This window comes from Limanda limanda, chromosome 14 (assembly GCF_963576545.1).
Source record: "Limanda limanda chromosome 14, fLimLim1.1, whole genome shotgun sequence".
Lineage (NCBI taxonomy): Eukaryota > Metazoa > Chordata > Actinopteri > Pleuronectiformes > Pleuronectidae > Limanda > Limanda limanda.
Window position 1 is genome coordinate 16,521,776 of NC_083649.1, and position 18,264 is coordinate 16,540,039.

The 18,264-nt window shown below is 40.3% G+C and overlaps 1 protein-coding gene across 1 annotated transcript; it reads right to left on the bottom strand.

Moving 5' to 3' along the window:
- Nucleotides 1-8,391: 8,391 nt before the first annotated feature.
- On the bottom strand, nt 8,392-18,199 carry snx19a (sorting nexin 19a). Its single transcript, XM_061086129.1, has 12 exons — nt 18,118-18,199; nt 13,627-15,120; nt 13,042-13,180; nt 12,860-12,960; nt 12,667-12,786; nt 11,864-11,982; nt 11,446-11,539; nt 11,209-11,359; nt 10,898-11,021; nt 9,644-9,828; nt 9,467-9,554; nt 8,392-9,254 (listed from the first exon to the last, which is right to left on the bottom strand). The coding sequence occupies exons 2-12, from the start codon at nt 15,097-15,099 to the stop codon at nt 9,128-9,130; spliced, it is 2,721 nt and encodes a 906-aa protein (XP_060942112.1). The 5' UTR covers nt 15,100-15,120; nt 18,118-18,199; the 3' UTR covers nt 8,392-9,127.
- Nucleotides 18,200-18,264: the final 65 nt, after the last annotated feature.

Below are 18,264 nucleotides of genomic sequence, written 5' to 3' on the forward strand. Positions count from 1 at the left end.
TTATCGCACATAGAGTAACACTGCTCACATTCCTCTGTCCATTCTCTGTCTGTGTGGAGGGCAAGAGATCTGATGACTGGTTGGTTTAATTCCTGGATGGAAGTCAAATACTTCTATCAGGGTCTGATACGGTATCTACGGCCTCCACGCTCCTCATGCAGTGACCTAATCCTCATACACTGTAGGAATAATGACACAATGTGCCCTCGAACAACCTCACCACTGTTTAATACCTTATGTCAAGTATGATAAAACACAGTATATTGTCCATAGTGGCCAATGTGAGTAAGTGCAATAAATTATTAAGAAAGTTGAACGTATTCATCCATTGAGAATGATGAGTAATGTTGCTCTTACTGAAATAGGACACGGTGTCTGCTCTTATCTAATCACGCTTCTGTCGGTTTGTTGTGTTTTGAGAGTTGAACAGATGCTACATGGAGTTGTATAAAATGATTATGTCTCATGCTGTGGGTGGTGCAGTGACCCCTACGGAGTTTGTAGCAGAAATCAAACCAGCAGCCCCATGGCAGCGTTAATGTCAAGACTGAGCGTGAGCCTGACCTCTGCCCGGAGCTTACAAAGGCTGGTTATTAAAATGACAGGTGGTGTCACTTTTTACACTTCCTTTGAGGTAAGGCCCCTAACTACTATCATGTAAAGAAAGTGTACCAAGGGGGAGGAAAAAACTTTTACAAGCGTGTTGCATAATGTGAGCTTCAAGGGGCACCCCTCTCCTTCACCATCCGTTCACAGGTGAAACAGAGAATTCACACCGACGTGCTGTGCTTCATCTCCATGAGACAGCAGCTTTCAAGGAGCTGCAGCGCAACCTCTGCATGCCCAAATACTCTGTGATTGTGATGTGGAACTGCCAAGCTCTAAAAGTATGCATAATACTGTGTTGGCAGATGAGAAACACCAACAGAAGAGTGGCATGAACACACTGTTCAAATGTGTTAGACCACAAAGAGAGCAGATTTGACCTTATATGGCTCATTGAAGTTCTGCTCTGAATTATTGAGATAACTAAAACAACACATTTTTTCCACTACGATTCTAAGAATCACAGTAACAGTTAAGATCTGTGGTTTTTGAAGTAGAAAAAAACAACAACAAGGCATTCCTTCACAAGTCGTAAGTAGTAATTATCTTAAGATGAGCAATAAAGCTGTTGAGCAAATTTAAAAACATGAAGAGGGACCTGTCTTCAGCACGTGCAAACTGCCTAATCCTTTGATTCTAGTCTCATCTATTAGGAACCAAATCAAATTGATTATTCAATGTAACCATTTGTAAAGTGTTTCCAGCTGTTACAGCAAATATATGAGTGATCTTCAATGAAACAGAGACTGATACACGTCCTCTATCACAACTATCACTACAGCTTTTTGATGCCATAGTAAAAGTCTCCCTGTTCTTACAGGCAAATTAACTTCTTTATAATTATCCATCAATCTGAGGATCTAATGTCACAGAACATTGATATGTGTAAGCTGGTAGATGGGGTCGGTATTGATCGGTTATAAATGGTAACAAAAGAAAAGGTTTTGAGCATGTTTTTTTAAGTCTGTGCCTGTGATAAAAGTGGTTGTACATGCTGGATAGTGGGAGTGTGCAATGTTGGTGACAGCCTCCCCAATGCCACCTACTACTTACACATGGGCCAAGCAGTAAAGGTACAGATAGTAATCAACCAATGTTTTCTTTGCCAAACTTGCTCGAACTTGCACTATTTTGAGATCTCTGACATGGTAATTTGTGGTGGAGACAAAATACATTCCACTCTTGAAACACATACCCCATAGAACACCTTGACCTCAGTAAGAGCGCCCGTAAAACGTCCCGGGCTGTTTTGATCTGAGGTGTAACAGTAGGGAGCTGCATGAAGTTTGTGGCCGCAAGCGTTCGGCCGAAGGCTGAAGTGCCCCCGGGCAAGACGCTACAGGGCAGCTCTGCATTTGCTGGCCTGAGGCATGCAGAGAGGAAAGACTGAGAAGTGAAATGTTCCTTCAGTGGATGATAATCACACACATACACGTTTGTTTTTGAATGTTCTTTGGTCAATCCTCAGCTCACAGGTCTCTATAAGTGATATACAGACATGAACAATGTTAATAACTAGAATGTCAGTCGGTAAAGCACATATCTCTACCAGTTCCCTTACACTCAATCAAGATGCAACCAATTTCGCACACTCATAAACCCTTGTCAGACATGAATGTTGCACATATGAACAACAACACATCAATCTCCACAGAGTTCAGGTGATGAGTGGAGCAGCAGGCAGAGGCAGAAGGTAACGTATTAATTCTGCTGCAGATATCAAATGTTCTTGTTTACAGCACATCAACACCAGCATTGGCTCTTATCAACAAACACTCTCTTGACATCTTATTTCGTTTCTTCTTCGGTGTGGCATTGCTTTTTTTATCCAAAGATATTTGTATTATTCTTGTTATTTTAATTTTTGCGTCTTAAGTGTCATCAACCCCTTTGGAGGATCTCCTGCTGTCTTCTCAGATCGGCTCCTTCAGACATTCTGTGGACTTTATAAGGAACTCTGTGGAGAAAGTCCACAGAAACTCTGAAGGCTCTTACTCTCACATACAGCCCCAGAGACTGTCTGGCGGTCCTCCTGAGTTCAGTGAAAAGCAGCTATACATATCAGAATTTTTTTTTTTTAACCAAATCCCATTAGTTATTCCATGGGGAAAATGTCAAAATGTTTTTTTTTAATGAAATGTTAAAGATAGAGATAAAAAAAAGTTTAAGTTGATCTTCCCTGCCTCAACTCCATCCTTCCACCAACTTGTTTACGAAAAAACTAACAGATGATAATGATCAAGTTTAACTGCACTAAATGAAAATTACAAACAGTTGTAAAGGTGACTCATCTTTTCTCATGACAATTATGTCATTAGCGTGTTTTCATTTGCACGTTTTGTGGCAGCATGACTTGGAAAAAGCTTCAAAGTAGTCAAGAGCATCTCTGACCAAACTGCAGCCTCAACTCACACGTGTCTGGGGGAATTACGTGTAATATTATGAATGCATATGACAGACAAGCGCAGTAAAGTCATCGTAAAAATTTCCCTTTTCACATTTCACTAAGTATATGAATTGTTCGCAGTAGTTTTCACACATTTGTTCTGCACAATATTCACTTGTCGGGAGTATGTTAATGCTGCTGCTGGTTTCTTTTCTTCATGTGTTACTGATTTCAACTCAACAGTGCATCCAGTTTTATGAGAACCAGTTTTTTGTGATCGCCATATCTTCTGACACACCAAGGGAAAAACAAATCCTCCTCCTAAGTACAGTACAACAATACTAAGGGGAGAGGAGAAGCATGACATATATAGGGAGAGGTCCCCTGAAAAGTGGATGTAGGGGTACAGGACTTCAAACTGCAGGCCCGTAGATGCCAAGCACATTAGCTACTGTACATGGCACAACCTGTTATCAAAATGTAAACAAAAGTTTGAGCTCACTGACAACATCAGGTTCCTTTCCCATGTTTTTCAATCTTATAATGCAAAAAGCAACAGTTGTTTTCTGAGGTCTGAAAATTGTATTGGAAGGTTATCAGAGTCCTTGAATTATTCCTGTATCAAATAATTCAGTTCATTCAAACTTAGCAGCAACATAAGACACGAGTTCTGTGTATTGACCTTAACTTGTGTTCTTAACCAGGCTGTAAAACCTGTTGTGTTGACCTGGCAGAGACTCCTAATGAACCTTTAGGGAACTTGCCAAAGAGGTCAAGAGTCATAAGAGGGAGACAGTTACCAGAACTTAGAGTGACTGATGGTTGGACTCAGACAATTGGCCCGAGGTGGGGTCACGAGGTGGTCAGCGATTTATTGTTTCCGTCAGCCCCTTTCACTCTTCCCAGCTCTGAGGTATCATGCTCCTCCCTTTGCTTATCACAAGTACATTTTTAAATAATAAAACAGTTTGCTACCACTCCGCCTGCTATGACGCTCTTCTATTTGACCTTCGCAGTCAACTAAAATGAGACACGGGTGGAGAATAGGCGAGAGGATTGCATTGGAATTGGATTAAGTCATATTTTGATTAAAATATGTTGCTGTTGTCCAGAAAATGTGGTCATCTGAGCTGTTCTCTGTCTAAGTAGATGGAAGTAGGGCAGATAGACGGAGTTCCTTAAAGGCCTCACGGCACATGTGCACTGTGCAGCAGAAGACACACCGCTAACAGGATCCAGACTCGCCTCATCTTAAGGTCAGACGCTAGATGCTACAGTAAAGGAGCGCACAAACCAGGAGATGCATGTGTCTCTGAAATTGTTGTTGAACGTTAAATGACAGCACTTGTGACCTGCTAAGATTCAAGTATATTCCTGTTTTTAATTAGTGGAAATAACTGCAATATGTTCATGTATAGATTTACCTGGAATTTCAGATGGAGCACAGGCACACTTGTCGACCTCAGCTCTCCTCTGCTCTGAGTCATCTCTGCATCTGGGAGTGTGTGCACAAATATGCATGAGAATGTACATTCATTTTTGAAAAAAGGTGGAATTTCCCCTGAAAACGGATTCACTTCTTGTCATGCAGCTGTTGGTTTGCTTTATCAGCGCTGTGGTTTAAACGTGGGACTCACTGCAGCCAGTGAGCAAAGTGTCAACTCTGGCTGGCACCCCAAAGACTGTACTGCATGTGTTGTTTGGCACCACGAGGACGTCTGCTTCAGAGGTTTTTGCTAATTGGTCTGCAAAAATATATAAAAACAGTAGCAGGGAACATCATCCCCGGTGCCCAGGAAGCAGACAAAAGATACTGTCATTAACATCTGTTTCTGTCGAATACACACCCAGTATGACCAGTGACTTTTGATGGATCTGTAAAACACTATTGAATTTTCCTTGTAAAAAATAAATCTTAACATGTTATTACTATGTCTATATGTATTTTTTTTTCTGCACCAGGATAAAAGCATTAGCATTGAGTAAAACAAAACTGTTTCAAAATCTAAACAAATTCCGCCAATGCAGATTTGAGATATCATGTTCAAAAGGGAAACAAAGGCCTTTGTGAGGTCTCTGTGACATTGACCTTTGACCTTCAATCACCAAATTCAAATCAGTTCATCTCTGAGTCAAACCGAATGTGTGTTTTTTTTAATAAAATTCGAAGAGATTCTCTCAAGGCGTTCTCGTGATATTGTGTTCACAGGACCCTAAAACATAATGGTTACGACCACAGGCATAACAAGAGAGAGCCATGTTAGCGACTAGCACTTTGAGGCTATAGGTACTTAGATACATATGCTTAGACACCTTGGGGGTCTGAGCTATTGCTAACATCGGTATGCTAACACACCCAAAATTATATGCTAACACATCAAGTCTTCTGCTTTTATGTCTACAATGTTCACTATCATGATTTGACCTATTACTTTAGCATCCTAACAGTCTAATGGTAACCAATTAGCACAGCTCATTAATCTTAATCATAAAGAAAAGTATTGAACAAATAAAGGTGTTTATAAAATGATAGACAAAGTTGAAAACTTCTCCTTCACCCCCTCCAATGGGGGATGTAAAAGTGTACACGTATTAATCCGTTATCAATTCTAAGTCCAAATCACAAAAGTGAACCTGATGCTGGAGGAGACTTATCAGTGTATTAACCATTGCCAGAAGAACTAAATACAATATAATTCCAGTCACTTATGAGTTTCTGAGAATTATCTGTGGGGTTTGAACCAGTTTGAGTTGGAAGTTTACGTTACATGACGTGAGCTTTGGATAAATAGGAGAAAAGGCCTGAAGGTTAAAACAGTCAAACTGGAAACATGTGTTTAGGCTGAGTGCACAACAGAAAGCTACGTCCAGTTGCTTAAACCTAAATCCTAATTTATGTGGGAAGTGTCATCTCCAGGTAATTGTACTTTAGCACTGAAAATGCTCTTAGTTGACGTACACTCTGAAATTAACTCTTGCTTAGGATCAAATCTTGCTCCCATGTGGTTTAAATGCACGATAAATCAATAATGTTGTAATGACTGAAAAGGAAAGAAGAAAGAAAGAAATCTTGTTTTGCTTGATTGTAAAACTTAGGAGATTCATAGCTCTACAAAATTTATAAAATACAGCACATTTGAATATATTTTAAATTATGGGCAATATATTTCTAAACTCAGCTACGATGCGTCAAGAAATCGATTCTTTTTTATTGAATCTCACAGATGTAATTTCCCCATTGAGAGATATTGGCTGAAAACACATACTGGGCCACCATCATGGCAGCTTGAGTGTTTTTGTCCCCTTGAAGTCCCAACGCATGAGGCAGGAGGTGGGAGCCTGCCAGTATAAGCCATGATATCATGAGAAAGTAAGCGAGCTGTGCTTCATGTTCCAAAGATCGAATTTGTCCATCTGAACTACACGTGGAAACAAAGGCTGAGGATATTTATACTGACATCTGATCAACATGTGAACGTCAGCATTGGGAAGAGGATGATGTCAGGAGCTGTTTGGATTGTATTGTTTTTTCAGGTTTTCCTGTTATTGTGTGCACCCCCATTAAAAAGACAACTTTTAGACAGTCATCTTAAAGCTTCAGAGAGATGGTACTGTATTAATTACAGGAGCACTGCATTGAAACGTACACAGATTGCATCTAGTCGTATGTTGTGTCCTTGTTTCTGTCTTTTACAACACATATGCATGGTTCTCAAGAAATGTGACCCACATACAGACAGATATTTATTAGGTGGATACCTAAAAATGTCTCTTAAAGGTTCAGTGTGTAGAATTTAGTGACATCTGGTGGTGAAGGTGCACGTTGCAGCTGAATACCCCTCACCTCACCCTCCCCTTCCAAACATGGAAGTAGCCTTCAGTTGTCATAAAAACTCAAAATGTGTTTAGTTTGTCCAGTTTGTCCAGTTTGGACGACTTTAAAGAACATGGCTGCCTCCATAGAGAGGACCCACTCCTGATGTAAAAATACAGTATTTAAATATAAAGGGTCCATTCCAGGATAAAGGAAACAACAATTTGTACAATTTAAATGAAACACACTAGTAAAGAAAAACACTAGGAGTATTTTATATTGAATTTCTGCCAATAGATCCCTTTTACCTTAATCTTACACACTTGACCTTTAAAGTAGAGGTGAGTGATAAGTAGATGACACTATTGGATATGAGCAGCATGGTGGTGCAGTGGTTAGCACTGTCTGTGTGGGTTTTCTCCTCAACGACATTCTGCTTGGGTTACCTGGAGACTCTATTTGCCTAAAGGTGTGAATGTGAGCATGAATGGTTATTTGTTTCTGTGCGTTGACCAGGTGATGGACTGGCAACCTGTCCAGGGTGGGATCTGATCCAACTCCTCTGTGATCCTCAGAAGATTAATGGAAAATATCAACTCTAGGTGGATGGACTTTCTGTTCTGAAGCTTGTTATTTCTGATACTTCCTAAAATGCTCAGCAGTGCAGACAACACGCATCTCAGCTTTAATTATTTTGAATCGTTTTGAACTCGTTTTGTATTAAAGCGGTGAGCTCATTGTGGCACAAACATCGGTTTTCCGTCTGTGTCCTTAGGGAGCACTGAATGGATCAAATCATCCGTTTAAGAGGTGGTCAACACATGTGTTGGTTCAGCACCTAAGTACATGGTGGGGCCAGTAGGAACACAAACATGATAACTTCATCAAAGTTAAATATCCGTAACTCCAGCTCACGGGGAGAAGACAGAGCAAACAGGAAATATTAGCAGACTTTGTCTTAATCAATCCCAAACTTTTACGCTAAAAAGATGAATGATTTCATTACTATGACAGCTGGCACATCATCACATGCCTGCACAGGACACTGTGTGCTGAGTTCAATCTGGAGGGATTTGTGTTTTGCGAAGCTTACTTCTACTTGACTCTGAGATATGTTTCAAGTTCACAAACAATTTTAAAGGTTCAGGAAAGAACTTATTCAATAAAAAATAAAAAGATTTAAATGAAAAGAATCAGGCATGTTTCAGGGACTGATGTGGATCTTGTGAATTTGTGGTTTCATAAGGGGGCTGATGGGCCTTGGCAGAGGTTCGCACTCTACTGCTACTATAGTTTCTACTAATGCCACTTGAAGTTCCGATGTTGCCTTTACATCACAGAGGCCTGAAATAGACAAAAAAACTACAAGTAATTTATGTGTGTGTGTGTGGGGGAATATAAAAGGAGTATTTTTCACTCGGCGATAATCTTTCACAGCTTCATCAAAGAAATCCTGACTGAAGCAGTGAGTACTTTTTAAAGCCTGGTCAGGATGAAAAGTGGTTCACAGGGAGACTGAACACTAACTCTTGTTAAACCACTTTTATCAGTGAAATATATATGGCTGGGCTCTTGGATGAATTATTGATAGTACATGTGCCAAATCCTAAACTCCCCTCACACATGGAACATTGCTCTTCATGGTCCGACCTCTGTAATTGATTCATCTAAGGATGTTTCCCACAGAATATCAGGTAAAACCAGACCAGAGGAGATTATCCAGTGCCGCTTTAAAGCTAATACGTACAGTTTACAGTAAAAAGTCCTGTTCGCACACACAATAAGAATAAAATGTTGCCCCAGTAGCAACATTTTGTCATGTGAATCAGACAGATTTCAATTGTACAGTTTACTGATGATCTTACTTTGTGTATATTCAGAATCCAGATATCTAAATACTCAAAATTTTGACAAAAATGTAGATAAAATACATTCAATAACATCCGATAATTTATCTTTGGAGCTTTAGAAGTCAGAGAGGAACTATTGTGTGTTAATAGCGATACAAATGTTGCGTTGAACAGAGCACATAAAGAAAACAACAATATATGCAGTTTCAGAAATACATACATACATGTCCTCCTTCTTATGTTTTTCGATACAGTCAAATGGTAGAGAAGTTTATTTCTAAATCCTTAAAGGCAGGTGGAGCCGCATGATGTTCACATGCACATGAAGAACAAGTGTTTTGACTGCTGGCACTGATAAAATCAAGTAACTACAGACCATTATGGATTTATCACAACTCCAGCCCATATATATACATCTTCCATCCGCCGTCTCCACCTGTGAAGCATCAGAGTGTTATAGTTTGCTCATCATCAGTGAGGACTGTCCTTCTCTGTGTCTTTGGCCAGGCTCTGCAGCAGAGACCTCTGGAAGGCCTCATCACACGACTCAGGGATCAGAAACTCCAGCAGAAGGTCACAGACGCAGTAGATCAGATGCCTGCACAGAATCACACAAACACACTTAACTACAGACTCACATCAACTGTAAATACAGAAGATTCAGTCTTGGAAATCAAAGATTTAATTGCCCTGTATGAAAACCACAAAGTGGTAAAGTCTTCTTCTCTCTTGGTTTAATTATGTGATGTGGCCATGCTCAGCTCAAAGAGTCAGACGAGTATTTACTCAACAGTTTGTCTGCTGACTCACTTGTTTATCTGATGGTCCTGTAAAGATTCCAGCATGGTCTCCAGGCTCAGTGTGAACTTCTCATTGCCCAGCATGTCAGTGATGAGCTCTGTTCAAGTACAACAATATAGTTTTAGGAACCTTGCAAATCAGGACAACATTAAACTCTACAATCTGAACCTAACATCTTCTGCAGACCTGGGATCAGCTTCACGAGACAGTCCAGACATTGCTCCTTAGTCTCTGCTCTTTCTGCAGCACTGCGCTCAGGCCGGGGTTGAGCAGGTAACGTGCCCCCTGGCCACACAGCTTCCTGCAATACTTGCAGGTAAATCACCCAGCAGGGGGCACTGGTAAGGTGGGCAACTCCTACATCCAACCATCTGAGACAAAAGTCAGTGGTTTAGTGCAAACATTGTTTGGTTTTTCTACCACATATCAGTGACTGCATGGAGGAAACAAATTCAAATGCACAATCATGCAGATTGATTGTGCTTGCACACAAGGGGAAGAAACACAAACAAGCAGTTTTAAATGAAGAGTATTTACTGACATTCTCAGTGAACCTGATCACCCCCAGGGGCATGTTTCAAGTCACAGAAATGGAGGCCAGAATAATCAGTTAGAGACGGCAGAACACCAGAGATTAGACGAGCTGAGTTCCCACAGAAAGAAATCCCAGTGGTAATTCCAGAGAAGTCTCTGTCTAAAGCTGAATACCCGGCAAAGACATAAACATTTAATTTAAAAGAAAAAATAATATTTTGAAAGTCAATCTGAGAGACTATCACGAGGCCTCAATGCACCGCAAACCACTTAGTACCTCGTAAAGCCGTCACTTGTTCTACAAAAGGAGCCGGTGTCGTGATGTTCAGCTGCAGGAAGAAAAAATTACTGAGTCCCACAATGTGACCGCAATGTAGCAAAACAAATCTGCAGTCATTTTCATTTGGAAGTAGGATGAGTTGATTTTCTTTCTTTTTTTTTACAACCATTTTAGAAACTTTGAGGTCATACATTATTTTATTTTATTTTGTTTCACTTTTTAAAGTATCTATCTTTTCCATGTAGATTATTAGGCTTTTGTGCTTTTTATTTTAAATTGCTTCCTTATGTTATTGTCCCTGTACAGCAGGTTGAATCTACCTCTGTGTATAAATTATGATTTATAAATAAAACCAAAGCCATAATACTATATCTTTATTATGATGGATAAATCAGGGAACTTTCAATGAGGCACATACATTTTCAAAAGACATTTGACGCTTTCTTGCTTTGAATGATATAAGGTCAATTGTAATTGTAAAAATGTATTATCCCAATGAACGCACTCTCATCATCACTCCATTCTTCAGGACGCTTGAAACGCTTGAAACAGAGTTACTTAAATGATGTAATGTAACTCGTTGTTCAGTCGGAAATCACTACACAGACGCTGAAAGAAGGAGCTACCTCTCAATGAAGGTGCCAAAGAGCAGTCTGATGGTCTTCTGAATGTTCTCAGTGCACAGCCAACTCCACTGGTCCTTCATCAGCAGACACAGGATGTTCAAAACAACATCTGCGACAGCTGTGTCTGCACATAAAACACAACAAAAGGAACAGAGGGACACCTTAAATGTGAAATACAAGCAAATCACATCAGTGGTGGGAAGTGGGACTTCTCTGCTTGTGGAGTTTTGCTGCGCCCAAGTGGTGACGCCACGTTAGTGTATGTTGCTTATCTGGAGCTACAAGGAATGCAATGTTGTGTAAATATGAACCTGTCCCGTGGCTTTTCCCTGAAGTCCTCCTGTCTTTGTCAGGCTGCGCACTGCTCTGTCTGGCGGCCTCTTTCTCATGCTGCCCACATAACAGTCTTTCCTGCTCTGTGACAAAGTTCTCCAGGCCCGACAGCGTCATACCATTCAGGACCTGAAGCGATGCAACCATGTCAGTGGTTATCAATTTCAAAAACAGGTTATTTATTCAGGGGTAATAAATATAGTAGGGTAACTTACAGGGCTGCCTTCACTAAAGCAGTACGTCACTTTCGGGTGTAGGTCAGGAATGTTGAGAGATGGGGAAATTTTGCTTTGGAATATAGATCTCCTGCTACATGAAATACAAAACCAGAAGTTCCCCAATTACATTAATACAACAACACACAGTGTACCAGAACAACCAGCACTGATTTATCTTGTACTGAACTAATTGTTTGATCAGTTATGCAAAAGAAACTTGATCAGTTGCAAATATGTTGAGAAACTATAAGTAATCTTATAAACATGCTGCACAAAATTAGATTTATTTCAGGCAAATTTGTCTCGAATTTAAGAATCTTAATGTCAAGTGTAAACTGGGATGAGGGTTCACACAGGCACAATGCTTTGCTACGAAGGGGTAAGAGGGATGACATTTCCATCACTGAGCTCTCACCTGGACTTTCTGTGGTCCAGTGTTCTTACATCAGTGTCTCCCTCAAACTCCTCTGTTGGACTGAGGGACTCAGGATAAGGAAACGCTGTCTTCAACGTGTCTAAAGCATTTTCCATCATCTGCATTTGAAATAAGTTGGAGGAGACATGAGAAAATTATATTCATAGTCATCTATGGTACGTCTTTGTTATCAGATATTAGATTATATACAGAAGAGAAAACTATTCAAGATATAGTAGAGATTAAATGTTTTATGTTTTAATTTTATGTATGACCCTGTGAATTTCAGGTTCCATGTTCCATGTGAAATAAGGAACCATTAATTTGCATTTGATTGTATTTACGAAATATCTATAAATCATAGTCATCCACAAGGTGTAACAAGGTGTATCATTTGTTGCAGCAAGGCCTATGAGACAGTCCACACTATACTTTGCTGTGTATGTGATAAGTATATGGCCACGTGCCATTTGAAAATGTAAGCTTTAATAAAACACCTGATAAACACAATGTCATAAACAGCTTAACAATTTCATGCAGTCCAATTTAAAAGCCCTAAAATTTAAGTGTTTTTTAATTCGTGCTCTGAGTTTTATTCAAGCTTATGTTCAATTTATGTTTCGATTTTGTCCGAGAGCTGTTAATTGAAGCCTATTGTCAATTTTAGAAATTAGTATTTGTTGGATGATGATTTTAAGATCAGATATTTTTTATAGGGTTCTTTTTCTGTTAAATTCATTAAATAAATATTTATTAATTCAACTTTCTCTTGATCATACTGCATTGTCTTGATGTTTTCTCACCTTATCAATTCTGGACTTGGCATAAGGTTTCCTTCCAAAATATGTGCAAACATCTGTGTTGACAGCCAGGAACTCCTGCATGTCCTCACTGTTGGCCGTCTCAGGAATGTTGTTCAGTTGCTAGAAGATTAAACAGTTTACAGGACTGCACAAATCTTCACTGACAATGCAGAGTGAAGATCCTGGTACCTACTCTGAGGAACGTATCCAGTTGGCCTTTACGGGCCTCGACCCTCTCGCTGTCTGCATTTCCAAAAGAAAGGTCAGGGAACATTTTCTTTGGGCCTTTGACATCTGAAATGCAAAATAGTGAATTACAAAAATGTATCTATCTTGACACAGTTCAATGGCCATTAAAAGCAAAGGATAACTTACTCTTGATTAATTTCTTGACTTCAGGCTTCTCCTCCAAACGTGTCTGCAAGTTGAGGAACTCGCTGTATCTGCGGTTGACAGTGTGAGAGGCCGCAGACTGCAGAGACGCACCGCATTCTGCTTCAGCCAATGTCTCAAACTGTAAAACAGGAAGTGGATGGCAAACTGTTGTAATCGATAACACACATTTAGAAAAACAGTAAAGCAGCACGTTAAGTAAGCACCAGCGCCCTCTGCAGACAGAACAAAGACTATTAATCTTATTTTAAAGGTTTCTTTTCGCTGAGCATCAGAGATGATTGCAGGATTTGAATGTCTTCTTTATTTGTTTAACTTATAACATACAGTCAGCATTACTGTTGAACTTGCTGGATTTTATTCTGATAATTTCAGTTTGTGATTTTTAGACAGTTGCACACTTCCCAAAGGAGATCAAACCCACATACTAAAGTTACATAGAGCCAGAACAGGCATTGAGAGTGTGAAGTGGGAATGTCAGTGAAGCATCAAACTAATTATGAGGATAATATTTTAAGGGGAAAAGGCTGAGTAGTGTTGCTTTAAGGCAGCAGGAGGTGTTGTTACCTTCACAGTGTAGAGAGTATAGGGATGTGCGCTTGTGCCACGCGGTTCCTTCGCTGCGACTGTACCAGAAATCTGTACATTCTGGACCTGTACAGGTGCAGCTTGGTTGTTGGGCGAATCAAAGTTGAAGGATTGAAGTCTTTTCGGAGAACAAGACGGAGATTTCTCTTGGGCTATACCTGCAGGCCACTGGGAGTCCTCAGGCACAACCACCTTCGTCCCAAGATTTTTCAGAGGTCCAAAGCAACCAAAGGCCTCGTCGTCTCTCAAGGGGCTCAAGCTGCAGAAGTTTGTTGGAGGACCACAGTCAAAAAAGCCTCCTGTCACATCCTCTGCTGAGTCAGACTGAATCAGAGACTCAAGTGAAATCATTTTGGACTCGGACGACTGGGAGTAATGAGCAGAGGGGAGAGTACAGCAGCTCACTTTGCATGGTGTGAGTAAACCTACGTGACAACTTTCTAATTTGTCCATAGATGTCTGGCTGACCAGGCTGCTCTGTGAGGAGTCCTGATCATTGATCAGACTGAGGCTCTGTTGATCTTCAAGCTCTGACGAGCTTATGCTGGAAAAACCTGCTTGTTCAGAAGAAGACGGTGACCTGCAGGTGGCCCAGGAGTCCTGCTGGATTAGACATTTGTAAAGTGCAGCTGTCGGGAGGTCATCCTGTGGTTCTCTTGACCTGGTGATTATTTCTACAATGGTTTGGTTCAGCCAGTCAGGATCCGACACTCTGCTAATGAGCGGCAACAGAACATTGTAGGTGATGAGTTCTGTAACCATATAACCTCCGCTCCTGGTCTCCATCTGAGGGTACGGAACAAGCACATGTAAGACGAGGTTAACCAGAGCTCTGGAGTACCTGAGCTCAACGGCTTCATTTCTCACAGCTGGGTGAGGAGCATCTACTTCACTGTAAAGCTGCCACAGGCTGAACACCTCCCTGTGCGTTGACTGTATCTGCCGTGCCGTCATGTAGCTCTGCAGGTGACAGCCGTACAGCTCCAGCAGCCGTTGGACCAGCGCCTTCCTGTCCAATCGCCTTGCACGCTCCTTCAGCTCCATCACTGACTCCAACATTGAATTACGCACTGCTCGCTCAAACTCCCCCTCCACCTCTGGCAGCAGAGTACGATACCACGAGGACACAAAGTCACGCACCGCTTTGTGGACGGCGTTGTCTATCTCGTGGTTCAACCTCCACTCGTGTTCGGGTGAACACAGTGGTGGGCTTAGGGCGCCAAGAGGCAAGAAATGCTCCAGGTGGAGGAGGCTGTTTGCATCCAGCACAGCGCGAGACCCGAGCCAACCACCGAGGACCACTAAGAGACTGGTGAAGATGCAGAGCAGCCAAACGTTGACGAGGAGGTGGAAGAGGACGAGCCATGCCAGGAGAGCTCCGAGGCCTAACAGCCTCCTCTGCCCGAGTAACTCTGATAAAGTCCAGTGATCGGAGCTCTTGGAGGAAGGCATCACAGTCAGCAGAAGTGTGTCCTGTTTAAAAAGGGAAATGTACTGTCACTTAACGAGAATGAAGAAGTCGTGCTTTTGATTATTGGCTTTACTTGATTTACAAACACTAATTACTTGATAAGGCAAGTTGCAACATTTGGTGGCAAAACTGGGAATTAGTTACTTTGCACGTTTTAATGTTTTAATATTGTGTATGACTTTGAGTATATTACCAATGTGAACACTAACTATAACACTTAGATATTGAGACATCTGTTGAGGAATGTTTGACCATCCTCACACATTACTGTACATACCACTATCTATAATGTATATAATGTATATTATACATTATATCTGTACACCATTGGGAGAGTGGGGTGCTTTGTTCCACACATACGCCCTTCTCTCTCCAAGCAGTACCCAAGGTCAGGTTATAGATAAAGGGCCAACCAACAGTACATTGTAATATCTACGCTCATGGACTTTCAGATCTTACTCAGATGGCCCAGAAAGAGACACCAGTGGCAAGATGTAAGGACACAATGTGATTTAAGTATACATACTTTAGGCTTAAGTATTGTAGTGGAAACTAACTCATTGTGGTGGAAAACTACTTGTGAAAAGTAACTTTTGCAAACCTGTCTGAGACCGCTCTATTACATATTGACTGTCAAAGGACTTTCTTAATTCCTGTTTCAAACTGACCTTCTTGGAAAAGTAGTTTCCAACCTCAACCTCCCCAAATGGACAGGTGAGACGGATGGACCGAGACTCCATCATCTTAGCGCTGCCATCTATCTGGTAAGAATCTGAAAGTTCATGTGGATTTCAAAACGTTGGACTACAGTCAATATAGGTATATAATAGGTATAAGTAATTGTAAAGAAAAATTTTAAGATTTGTATAATGGAACTGATCTGAGTCAGCCTAACATGAACTGCATGCAGAGGAACTGATGACTCTGCACTAAGTAAGATATTAGTGTGAATAAAAGAATGGGGGTTTCCAGCTGGGGGAAGTTTTAGTAATAGACATCTAAAAACAGCTGAGACAGAAGTTAGGAGAGAAAGAAAAAAGTCAGGCCAAAATAGCTAAACTTACATTTCAGTTAGATAGGATGGTATGCAGAGTTTGGTTTGAAGAATTTGGTTTGCAGTGACAGATAACTCCTCACACGTGTCTCAATGTCTCTAATTGCAAAATTCCGACCTTGACTTTACCCCGCCAGACAATTGCATGCTTCCTTTTTTGACACTCCTGTTTCGCACTTGCATGTCTTGCTGTCAGAGCACAGAAATTATAAATGGCAAGATTTGGGACTGTGGATAGGAACATATGTCAATGCTGACATTTTGGGAAAAGACATCAGATCCTGTAGTTAAGTATAAATCCATTGATTTACATCACACTTTGGGCTCAAGGCAATCATGATGAGGGTTTAATTCAATTCAATGAACCTGTGGTTATCACACGAAATATGACAATATCCACTGAAACAGACAGCCATTCATGGTTTTACACAAGTTTTCACACTCTGATTTTTCCGGTCAAGAAAATTCATGATAAACAACAACCTGATGATTGGCGATTCTTCCAAGATTTGCAAGTTGTCAACGCCGCAGTACAACAACACGCTCTGTCTGTTCCAAATCCTTAGACAATCCTTTCGCAGAAGTTGATTTGGCAAATGCATTTTTCAGTGTTCAAATTGATAAAAACAGCCAATGTCTTTTTTTTTGCGTTTAAGTTTAACAGGGAATCTGATACATTCACATGCCTTTGTCAGGGCTATTGTGAATCACAACCATTTACAACAAGGCACTCAAAGACATGGATATAAAATCAGGAATCCTTTTATGCTCCATCTAAAAAACAATGAAAAAAAGGATACTTAAAACGCAAAGCTGCAGAAGGCCGCAAGGCAAGACTGAAATAACTGGAATTTGTGAGAGAACAGGTTGAATTTTTAAGGCATGTGATCAAATCCCTCCCCCTAAGAGAGTAAAAGTTATTTACAATATTCCTAAAACTGTTACAAAGAAGCAAGTCATGATCTTTTCCTCTAGGGTTTATGTCTGTTAGCCTAAAACTGCCAGAAAAGGGTACACAATTCTTTCTGCTCCCGTTTTTGAAAGATGGAATATTTTGTCAGACATTACACTCAAGTAGAAAATATTTTTGTAATAGTATAAGTCAAATACAAATGCCCATGAAGTACTCACTATGTGGAAGGGCAAATTTCTGAATAAAATATACTATACTGGATGCTGCATTTATATGTGATTTATTATGAATTATTCATGCCTATTGCCACAATGTTGCAGCCCTTACAGGCGTGGCTTGTTTTTGACTATATGTAATGTATTGCTGAGTAGATGTGAATTTCACCAGGGGATCAATAAAGTATTATCTTTATCCATAAAAAGTGCATTTTAACATATCTATTGCCAACATTTGTATATATTCTATAATAAAAATAAAATACAATAATAATACAAATAAAAATACAAAATAACTAGATTGAAAACTAAACCTACTATTATTGTAGTGAAGTATAAAGTATGTTTGTCTATAATAAACTTCTGACATTAACAGATAATATCAAGGAGAAGAACATGTAAACACTCAAATACAAGCATCTCAAATATTTCAACAAGCTACTTGATTCAATTTACTTTGTTACTTCCCACAAATAACAGCAGTGACAACATTTGAAAGCTAGTGTAACATTACAATCATTACAAAATAAAAGGGCTGACATAACATTTATCAGAGAGGGACCTGTTGCCATGGCAATCAGCAAACTCCATCAACTGTCAGTCTCCTGCAGTGAAACCAGCCTGCTGTGCTTTATTGCTCTTTTTCTTCACCACTTTTGTTTTGTTTACAAATGTGCTGTAGCTACACCTATAGCTTACAGCTGAGGTCACAGGTGGATCTACTGTTCACCTAACACAAGGAGCTGTACTATATTCTACTGATGTACTATAATATTCATCCCACATGTTCTGATAGCGAGGAGACAGCAAATATTACCTGAAAGGTTCCAGGTTATTGGAGCTTTACATTCGGAACAGAGGCTGAACGAGACGTCCTCCTCCTCCTGTGGGACATAGCTCTAATCCTCCAACAAAGATTATCAGGATCAGCCGGTCCTGATGGACACACACACCCAGGCCATAT